This window comes from Scomber scombrus, chromosome 2 (assembly GCF_963691925.1).
Source record: "Scomber scombrus chromosome 2, fScoSco1.1, whole genome shotgun sequence".
Taxonomy (NCBI): domain Eukaryota; kingdom Metazoa; phylum Chordata; class Actinopteri; order Scombriformes; family Scombridae; genus Scomber; species Scomber scombrus.
In genome coordinates this window covers 16640618-16652118 of record NC_084971.1, presented here as the reverse complement: position 1 = coordinate 16652118, position 11501 = coordinate 16640618, and the positions used below count along the sequence as shown (strand labels likewise).

The following is an 11501-nucleotide window of genomic DNA, read 5'->3' as shown; positions in this document are numbered from 1 at the left end:
CACCTTGGAGGTGCATAGATTTGTTTTGTATTACCTATTGTTTTAGCCATTTCACACAACCCAGAAAAATAAAAATGTGCATGAACTATAGGCCTGTATTTATAATATTATGAATGAAAAGTCGAGGTGTGACTGACTTTAGCCCACTAATTACATTAGAGTATTGCTCTATTAAGTGGATCCTCCGTTCCCCTGCCCGTTCCAGTAGGGAGACCCAGAGGTGAACTGACTTAGTGGAGAATCCTTTGTTTGTAATGACAGCTTCAAGATGCTGTGATGTGATGCTCCCAGTATTTCATAGGATTGCCCAAATGTTGCTTTAACCCTTACATATTGTTCAGAGTCAAAATTGACCCATTTTTACATATGAGAGCTGTAAAAACACCCTAAATACCCAGAATACACAAAAATGCAGTTTGTTTCCAGTTTGACACATATTTATTAAAAAATTCAAAAAATACTGTTACATTCTTCACACTTAATACAATTAATGTTTTTTTCTCCATAAACACAAAGTGTGCATACAGTCTATGGTAAAAACTGGATAATTAACTCTCTCAGCTCTCTGAAAGCTTCATTTAGGATTTGTTTTGCTGTTAGGGCCGGCCAGGCTTGTCCTGGACCAGCTCCTAGTTTATGCTGCTATAGGCATTCAATAACCTAAACTTCTTCCCCGGAGTTGTCTGTGCTTGCTCGTCTCACAGGTAATCTGGGCCTGTAGACGTCCGGATGACAGATTCCAGTGCTGGACCTACTAGCTTCAATGTTGATTTTCAATGTGCTTCTCTTTCCTATTCTTCCTCTCTCTCCTCTCTACCCCAACCGGTCGAGGCAGATGGCTGCCCACTTTGAGCCTGGTTCTGCCTGAGGTTTCTTCCTGTTAAAAGGGAGTTTTTTCTTGCCATTGTCGCTAAATGCTTGCTCATGTGGGAATGTTGGGTATCTTTAAAATTAAAACCTGAAGAGTACGGTTTAGAACCTGCTCTATGTGTAAAGTGCCTTGAGATGACTTTGTTGTGATTTGGCGCTATACAAATAAAGATTGATTGATTGATTGATTGATTTATTGTTTATCTGTGGCTGATGATGACATATTCATGAATGATTCGTTGGGCAGAAATTTGGCAGAGACTAATTATGAGGGGATACTCTGGATGGTCTGAATATGAACAGTGTGTGAGGGTTCAATGAGCTTCAATATGCCTTTTCCTCAGTAATGGAGTCTTGCAGTGTGAGCGTGCATAGAGGCCATGGTCGTGGAGTTGCCTATTGTTTTCTCTGTAAAAGTAAATATATATATATATACACATATATATATTTATATATATGTATAATTGATATATCAGTATATCAATGTGTATGTGTATATACTGATGTATATTATTTTGTTGTATATTATTGATTATCTGTATAGTTTATATGTGTCTTGGCCTTTGTCATGTTAACTTCATCAGGCAAATTGTGCAAATTATTATCGATTGATATATTTTATTTGCCTTACTGTTTTTATTATATGTACCCAAGACACTCTGAAAAGCACTATTGATACTGAGTGGATAATCCTTGTGAAACAAAGTTGATTAAACTTAACTAAGTTGAAATGTTGCCTGTTCAGTTCAAAAAAGTTTTAAAACTACAATCCATGTGCCAATTCTCTATTGATTTTTTCTCTGCTGATTGCGTTATCCTGAATCAGACCTCAGTAAGATACACACGTGGTGATGTCAATAAGAAGCTGAAGGAAATAAATACATTTCATCTTCCATTTGGAAGCTTCTCTTCCTTAACAAAACAAAGATTTATTTAGTTATTTAGTGCTTTATTCATTAATTTCACACTCAGCTGAGAGGTACACCTAGATGCCTCTTTGTATTTCTTTTAAAAAATACAATTAAGCAGCACCACAAACTACAGCCTCCAAAATGACCAGAGAGTTGACACATTGGTCTGTATAACAGTTTCAACAAAAACTGAACATTATAACCTTCATTAAGGCAGGATTTATAGCAGGTCTACTGTGTGAGACTGCATGAGTCTTAGCTACTGTAGGTGCACCTGATGAACTGAAAGTATATTACTGTGGCTCTGAAATGTTTCCCGTTAGTCAAGTATCATAATTCTTCAAAAAAATTCTTCTCTAATGTAAAAATGAAACTATGCACCGTATAAAAGTAATGCAACCCTGCACACTGCAGGAAAGACTGCTTCAATAGATAGATCGCACAAAACCTTCCTTCAGACAAAGTCTTTATTGTTTCTGTGCATTAATAATGAGTGTGAAACTATTTAATTCAATTAATTATTATTTTCCTCACAAGTTTATAGTTCCTCTTTAACCCTGTTGCCCTGGCTGTAAACTCTGGCAGCCTTTTATACAAACAGACACGCATGCATGCAGGAGCGCAAGCAAGCACACACACACACACACACACACACACACACACACACACACACACACACACACACACACACACACACACACACACACACACACACACACACACACACACACACACACACACACACATACACACACACACACACACACACACACCATTTCACTTTGTGTGTTTGTATATCTTTCTGAAAAAATATTATCTTCTTTATTCAAATGAGATTATGTGAGGCATATGAAGGCTCAGTGAGATGAAACAAAAAAGATGCCCCCAGTGACACTTAAACATGTCAGAGATTATGTTTGTGTGGCATCAAAAAAGTTTCCAGATTAAGCTTCGAGGTGTCGCAAGCATTTTAAGAGACGTGCAGTGGGAGAGGTAGACGGATGGGAGGGCTGGAATAATTTGGTAGCAGGACAGAGGGAGGGAGTATAAAAGGTCAGCTTTGGGGGGTAAGTCAGACGAAGAAGAATTTGGTGTAATCGTGCAGGATATCTCACTACTTTCCAGGTAGGTATTGGATTTTTTAATGGTTTTATAATTTAATGTTGGAATAATTATTCTTTATTTGTACTGATTTATAGTGTATTGGCTGAAAGTGAGAAAAAGGGACTTAAATGTGAAATAAACACAAAAATGTATAGATTAAAGCAACTTTTAATCAATACAATACTAAACAGTGAAAATATAGTACACTAGTATTTTTATATTTAGGGATTCAGAATAGCAATGAATACTTTTGTTTTTTCTACAAGAAAGCAATTTAAAAATGTCTGTAAATTAAGACTGCTGTGGGAAAAATACTATCAGGAGATAGGAAAGCAAATAATTGTCCTCAAGGAGAAAAAAACCCTATTTATGCATAAAATGATCTGTTGTTAATGTGCTCTTTATTAGCCTGCAACAGCCTTAAAATCATTAAAACCAAGAGTGTGTCTGATTTCACTTTACATACATTATGCAGAGCCATATCGAGGTTACATTACAGACTCGGTGAGGGCAGCGGAGGTCATGTCCTCACCACTTTCTCTTAATGAGCTGCTCTTGATGGGACTCTTGGCTGTTGGCCATCAAATCAAACATGAGAAATGCAATGCTGGAGCAAAAGGATAACACTATTTGTGTAACTTCTAATAATCAGGGAGGTTTGTTTACCACTGATTGCGACTCTTCCTTTTCCATCTGATTTTCTTTAAAGTGGCAGAATCGTTTTTTTACTTCTCAAGTCAAGGGTTTTTTTGTCTTTCTTTAAATCACCTTCTCAGGTCATGGCTGACTTTGACGCAGTTCTGAAGTTCTGGGGCCCAGTGGAGGCGGACTATGACAACATTGGAAACATGGTTCTGACCCGGTCAGTGGCAAGATAAGAATACTCTTTCATGAAGGTCAGGTCGTAGGCAGAACTTCAGCCAGGAGTTTAGAAATACCGAGGTCCAACAAACATTAGTTAGATATTTGTTCAATTGTATTTTCTGTAATATCATGTTTCAAAGTCTTCTTCACATTGTCATAAATAAAATGTTGGTGGTGAAACACTGTGCCCTTTGTTAAAGACATTTACTCAGTGTGACTATGATACTGGTGTTGTGCTATCACTTGTTAATCCTCCTTTTCTCCACAGTTTATTTGCAGAGCACCCTGACACCCAGAAGCTGTTCCCCAAATTCGCTGGCATCGGCCAGGGTGACATGGCCGGTAACGCAGCTATTTCTGCCCATGGTGCCACTGTGCTGAAGAAACTTGGAGAGGTGCTGAAGGCCAAAGGCAATCACGCTTCCATTGTCAAACCTCTTGCAAACAGCCACGCCACTAAGCACAAGATTGCCATCAATAACTTCAAGGTGAGATTGTTGTGCATCAGAGAATATTTTAGCAAATATCTCTGATCCTTCACACACCTCCTTCCCCCCTTTAAAATGTCTTTTTACCTTGAAGTTGCTTCTTCATGTGGTATTGATACAGCTGCATTCGAGACATTTTCTCATATCTAACCTGATTTTAAAAGCAGTTTGTATAATTAGCTCTGTGTTTTCTTTCCAGTTGATTACTGAGATCATTGTGAAGGTCATGCAGGAGAAGGCTGGACTTGATGCTGCTGGGCAGACAGCCCTGAGGAACGTGATGGGTGTTTTCATCGCCGATATGGACGCCAACTACAAAGAGCTGGGCTTCAGTGGCTGAAATCACACAAGCCATACAGCGAGGTCAGCCAGCAGACAGGAGCACTTTCTACCAGCAAGTGAACATTTGAAAATAGATTCAAATATTAAGATTACAATAAAAGAAAATCAGTTTTAACAATGCCATAAATATATGACCCTAAATATTACCAAAGAACATGAACATTATAGTCTTCACCAAAATATCTCATATATCTGTTAATACAGTTATGTACTTGACTGCATTAGTTTGTATAGTTTTTTCTGTTGTTGTATCCACTCCTGTAACTGCTCGGATAAATATGGTTTATATTTCAGTGTAATGAAATGAAGCATTCTTGTCTAACAGCAAATGAAGTTCAATATGACTGTACCCTGTTGTCATATATTACCTATAACACTTGTGTGTTGCTTTACTCTGTTCATTAAAAAAAACACAGAAACACACTTGATGACTCACTTTTTTACTACTAACCTTCTGTGTCCTCTGTGCGGTAGGCCACGAGGGATATAAATCGGGTGAATTAATTGCTAGTCATGCTCTATAAATAAATGATAAAGCATGAGAGAACGGATGTCTTTGGTGAGATATGCAGCCTGAGAGCCAATGCAGCATATTGTTAAAGTCAGACAGCCAGATAGGGATCACAGCAAGACTAAAACTCTTCACTTCAAATGTGTGCACACATGCATACAGATATATGTGTACACACTTCGAAGGACCCCACTTGAGCATTTCATCTACAGCAATGTCACCAAAGACACTTATGCAGAGTATAACCTTTTGGACTACCTTTCAATTCTCAGTCACCTGATCCATGTAGACGTGACGCAGAAGAGTCTCTGGCAGAGTGGACAGTCTGTCTCACAGTCTCTGGCAGAGTGGACTGTCCCTCTCAGTCTCTGGCAGGGTGGACAGTCCATCTCACAGCAGCCATATTAGGGATTTTCCTGCAGCTTCCTGTGAACTCTCAACCCTTCACTTTTCAAGAATTAATCCACCCCCTCCTCCCTACGTTGTTCAAGTGTCAACTCTGTATTTAATCTCATCTCTCTTTATAACCCCTGCTGCTGCTGTAATACCTCATTCCCACCTCTCACGTCAATGTTGAGAGGTAGTCAATGTGGCTTTAATCTATACTTGTGACTCCTGAAAATAAAGCAATGTCTGCAGCAACCCTTCATCACAGGCTGCAATCCTTTGAATGATTTTCAGACACAGAGAGGTCAAAAGTATCCAATATCTCACAGGAAAAAAGTGAAAATTTGTTTAAACCCCCAGATTTGGAATCACTTTGAGCTTTAGGAAAAATCAAAGCTCAAAGTGACAAATGTAAAAAGAAAAAAAAAAGAAAGAAAAAAGAAAAATAAACTTTATAAACTTGAATTTATGATTTTTAAAAAGACAATGGCAGCTAAAAAAACAGTATGTTTGTCATTTTTGTATGAAAAATAAATAAATCTGCAACTAATGGTTATTCATTTATTGTTGACTGACTACTTGATTCATTGGCAAACTTTCACCACTAGACGCAGCAGGTGTGATACCTCAATCACTGATTATAAACTGATGGTTGACACTTGACTACAGGAGCAATTATGAAGACTAGAGGTGAGAATGATGATAACATTGCTGCTGTACCATGACACTTATCTCGCCTTAGAGGACGGCCATCATCCCTTAAACAATCACAAAGTCTGCAGAAAACAGACCACAAAATGTGTCAGAAGCACAATACTATTGATTTTTGGCTCTTGGACCTGAATCGGATTGTCTTTGCTGTTGCAGCCACTGATCACACCTGCTTCAATCAGTGAGTCCAGAACCAGAACCCATCCAGTCTCTGGGTCAACTAGTCAAGCATCACTGATTTGTGATGACTTCAAGAGCGAAGATAGTAAAAGATAACAATGTTATCAGACATTCCAGTCCCACCGACTCCCTGATGTCCACCCAGTTTTTGGCTTAATGACTTAACAATGTTTAGTTAAATTGAATGATGGATAACTGCCACGGTGATAAGCTAACTATTAATAGAGTGTGCGTGTGTGTGCGGACGTGACACTATGCACAGTGCCTCTGGTCACACTCCTGGGGACACACCTCTTCCTTTTGGACCAACTGTTGAATGTATTGAGGTCAAACAACAGGACAACAGATTCAGTACTTTTGTTCAACAGGCTACTATTGGGATGGTCATCTATGCTCTAGATTTATTTAAATGAAGTTGTTGTTGCTTTGTATTTGACATTTTTGTATCATCAACCTGGATTAGTGTAGTTAGGTTCTCCACTTGTAGGTTGGTTTAGAGCAGGGGATATCTATTAATATCTAAACAAATTGCAATTCAGTGAATAAATGCAGCAAATTTTATTGATTAATTTGAGTTATGGCCCATGATAAGCTGTGATTAAAATATACTGGAAAAATATCAGGTAGGGTCCTTTTTTAACATTTTATTTTAATACAAACAGTACATAAAAATAGTTACAAATATGGAAAGTATTTTTTTTTATGCAAATCATAAGTCAGTCAATATCCTTTTCTTCAAGAATTCAGTTTGACCCCACAGAGGTCAGTTATATTTTTATTGATAATAGCTGATTTATTTGTTTGTATTGACATTAAAAGCCTAAAAAACAAACAAACTATTGTACAAGTACATAAACCATAAAAACAAACACTCCAACAGTATATACAGAGAAAGCTGTGTGACATTTAAAAGCATACTAAGTAGGATTTTCCTAAAAACAAAAAAAACCACAATGTATTCACTGATACAAAATAATCCCTCTCATTTATCTGTTATGACCCACTATTAGTGTGCGGCAGTATATGTATCCACAGAGACTCTGACCTCTGCCTGCAGAGCCACAGCGGACAAGATGAAGCATATGTTTTTTGTGTCATAGAGCCAGGGAGTAGGGGCAAACTTTGAGTGCTGAATTTACAAATAGCAACAAGACAAATCCTGCATGTATACTTTAAAAATCACATCTTTGTTGACTCTGTTCAAGGAACAAAAAGATATTGTTATTAGTATTTTAGTCCACATCAAAGAGGATTTATACCCTCAATATAACAGTTATCAGGTAGGTAGGTCTTTTGAAGAGTCATACTGTAGCAGGAGAATCAAAGTCTTATTAATAACAAACAAACTATCCGCTGCATCTAAGTGCTCCAATAACACATGACAATGTGACAGTCTGGCAGCATGCACAGACTCTGAAACTAGGAAAGACCTTTTAACAATATTATCTACACCTGTTTTCCTAATATGATATGTTGATTGACACGCACGCACGCACACGCGCGCACACATGTATTTAACTACAGCTGAGTAACCAGTTCTGCTAATAGTCTTCAAAAGAAAAAGAAAACCCAGAAAAGGAAAAAAACAAAACAAAAGCACAAACATTTAAAATAAACAGATGAAACGCTGTAAGATGACTTATTGACTGTGCACAAGTTGTGTTGTACAATTACAGATAAATATATTAGTGAAATAGTAGATAAGACCTTTCAAAAAACTAATCAAACTAAACAAAGAACTAATCAAAGCTCGGCTGGTCGATGTCTGGGGGCACAGTGCATCGAGTCAGGTTGGACAGGTAGAGAGCTGTAGCCATAGGAACACGGCCGGCTGCCACCTTCAGGATGGTCAGCAGCCTCTCTGCAGCATTGGTCACACCATCTGGTGTCTGGAGAGGAGGAAGAGTCACAAGACCCATTTTATAGAAACAGAAAAACACACAAAAAAAGACATGTTGTTCTTATATCTTTAACAATAGCACAGTATATAGACCATTTACACCAGGAACAGCAATCTTCATATAGTAATCATATGCATAAGTAGTAGCCCAATGTGGGCAGCTATGTGACAGTGATACACAAACATCTGTCAATGAAACAACATTTTAGCTTTAAAACCCATCCTCAATGTTTGTGACTGAAGTTAACACAAACCTGATCCTCTGCAAAAAGCAGGGGGCAGTGGAGCGATGCAGCCAGCCTCCTGACAGCATCCAGGCGCTCTATTGGGACTGAAGCGTTACGAGCTACAAGACACAGAAGCATTAAAAAGGGCAGCGAGTCAGTGAGAGACACAGAAAACGCTGAGCTAAAAGACCAAATGCTGAGCTAAGATTTTGTCATATTTAATGGAGAGATGAGATAGATAAATTGCGAAAAATTGTTCATCTTTGATAATTTCTGTTCAATTTCATCCTTTTTGCTCCTTTATTGTTTTCCTTCATGTCATAGAAAACGAACACCTAATAAGATTTAACCCATTTCCTCACCATTAATGACCAAGAAGCAGACTTTTCCAAGGAAATATCCAGAGTCCAAATGTTTCAGGGAAGCTTCTGCTGACTGAAAACTATGAAAACAAAATAGTTATTGTCACCATCACTTCAGAATTGACTAAGTACATTTGAACAATTCTTCCAACTATATTTCACTCTATGAGACCAAGGCCCTTTTATACATGGCGATAAAATCAAATCTTTGATGTCAAAAACAAACAATTACTCATTATAACCTTTATTATAACAGTATTTGTTGGCAGCAAGATAAAAAAACAAGAAAACCAAATTATTATTATTATTTTTACAGTAGAGTTGCAATAATAAATAATTGATCGATAGAAAATGAACTGCCAAATAATTTGATAATTGACCAACTAAGAACATACATATATGCATGATACGTTATGGTGGTTAGACAAGCACACAGGTGAGGAGATTAAAAAATGAACAGGTAAGTTACCTGAGCTCTGATGTCAGGTTGATGATGAACACCACAAGGTCGATCCTTGGACGACTCTCCTCATTCTCCTTGGGCAGCGGAAGACTCTTGGATAGTCTCCTGTTTAAAACACATGTTGCAAAATTAAATATGTTCATTGATATGAAGTAAACACAAGGAATGACACAGAGTGGAGACCTGTTTTTGCAATCCCCTGGTAAATAAATTGGTTACACACATTTCCTAGCTTTCTGATAAAGTATTTTTCAAACAGAGTTGCAGATGTTGTTTCACGCTGAGCATCACGACTGTTTCCAGTAACAGCCAGTTGACTTCAGTGTGTGCAGCATGAAGCACTACTCACACATTCATAGTGACAGCGGTCTCCTCCAACAGAGCATCTGCTAAACTCTGCTGAAACTGCTCCTCGCTCTCCACCAGCTGGAGGAAAAACACACCATGTCAGCACAAAACCTGGCGATAACACTTTTCACTTTAATACACTGCCATAAAACTTTTAACAAAAAAAAAAAAAAACAGACTACTGTATCCAAAAATTGGTCCCAATGAGTATTTGAACAATAGGTGGAAAGTAAACACGTGGCTTTTATTTTCCTAATTACTATACTTACAATTCTGCTTTGATTCAGTATTTCCAGTGTGTTCAACTTACTCCTACTGATCTGACTGCACATGACAGCAGCAGTTACTTTGCAAATTTAAAATTTACATACAAACTTTGAAACCCTCATAAAATATATTGCTGTAAACAGACTCAATGAAAGCAGTACTTCTGAATAGAGTTGCAACGAGCAGTAAATGAAACCATTAGACGTCCACACCAAGAACTATAATTATACATATAGTTTTGAAAATCTTTCTAACTCAAGTGGGATCACCATACAGCAAAACAAAATCTGCATCCAGTCTGACATTTCCAGTAAAACTTAAAAACTTGCAGATATCATATTAATTTTGGAAACTGACTGATTACTTTATTTATTTCAGTGCAGCTTTGCTCCTCTCTCACCACGGACTGACATGCTGTAAATTGGAGAAGGATGCCACCCAGAGGTGATTTCTTCAGATAGCTTTATTATACAAAGACGCTGGAACTTTGCTCTCTATTATAATGTGAAAAAACGTTAAAGTTAGCAAATATTTAAGACTTCAGATCTGTGCTCATCAAAAGAATATATCATTATGTAGCATGATTGTGTTCCCCCCCTTTTTTTTTATCCCACTAACATTCCCATACAGATTGATCTTGCAACCCACTGAAGGTTGGGAGTCACTGAATGAGGGAGCATGTGAATATTTGTTTTGCTTTTTTGTGGACAATGTCAAGGTGAGCCTCTTATTAATTACAAGTTTTTATCTGCCAGGTAGGAAAACCCTCAGGATGGACGACATGTGATTTAAAAGCTCCCTAGATAAATATTTGTGTTAGGTGTATAAACTTCAACCACAACAGAAAACCACTTTTATACATGTTTTTAAAGCTTTTCTCCCCAACTAACAGAATAAACGCTCTATATTCACGCGTATTTAAGATACTAGTTATTCAAACTGATGACTGAGCAAACTGAACTCACTTTAAAAACGTTTATATTTCATAACATTTTCTCAAAGTGTCACAGCACCGTTTGAACTGCTGTTGTTTTTAGCACCACGGTCCACACACTGTTAGCTGTCGATAGTTAAAAGCTGTAAAACACAAACTCACCAAGATGCTGGCTGTGTTCAAAGTAGGCAGTTTACTAAACGGCTTCAGTAACGACATGCTGACAGAAACACAGACATAAATACACCTCTCAGTCTCTGCTTCGTGTATTTTAGCACTCAGATAAATCCAGTGACACCTTCCTGCGCGCTTCTTTTTTAAACGTGCATCTGACGTCATGACGCTTCCCACACATTGGCGGTCATGTTCTGTCACCTACAGGCTAAGAGGGGCTGTGCAGCCTGCTCGGGGTCTACTACTACTACTACTACTACAGATTGTGCTTTTTACGCAAAAATACTATGACTAGTAAATCAGCTTTCTGTTTCCACTTTAGCAGGGAGTAACAAAGGTGCTTCAACAGCAGGTAATGATTCAGGAGTGTTGCTCAATGACACCTCGGCAGGCAGGGTTGGGAAGGTTACTTTGGAAATATAATAGGTTACAGATTACGAGGTAACCTATTTAAAATG

At 37.9% G+C, this 11501-nt stretch overlaps 2 protein-coding genes across 2 annotated transcripts; one reads left to right on the top strand and one right to left on the bottom strand.

The window, feature by feature from the left end:
- The first annotated feature begins 2853 nt into the window (after positions 1 to 2853).
- On the top strand, positions 2854 to 5002 carry mb (myoglobin). The gene is made up of 4 exons (XM_062428163.1): positions 2854 to 2906; positions 3662 to 3747; positions 4018 to 4237; positions 4437 to 5002. Exons 2-4 carry the CDS (start codon positions 3665 to 3667, stop codon positions 4575 to 4577), a joined length of 444 nt encoding a protein of 147 aa, XP_062284147.1. The 5' UTR covers positions 2854 to 2906; positions 3662 to 3664; the 3' UTR covers positions 4578 to 5002.
- A 2091-nt stretch (positions 5003 to 7093) lies between these two features.
- On the bottom strand, positions 7094 to 11110 carry pane1 (proliferation associated nuclear element). Its single transcript, XM_062436819.1, has 6 exons — positions 11032 to 11110; positions 9670 to 9746; positions 9327 to 9425; positions 8858 to 8937; positions 8523 to 8614; positions 7094 to 8257 (listed from the first exon to the last, which is right to left on the bottom strand). Exons 1-6 carry the CDS (start codon positions 11086 to 11088, stop codon positions 8108 to 8110), a joined length of 555 nt encoding a protein of 184 aa, XP_062292803.1. The 5' UTR covers positions 11089 to 11110; the 3' UTR covers positions 7094 to 8107.
- Positions 11111 to 11501: the final 391 nt, after the last annotated feature.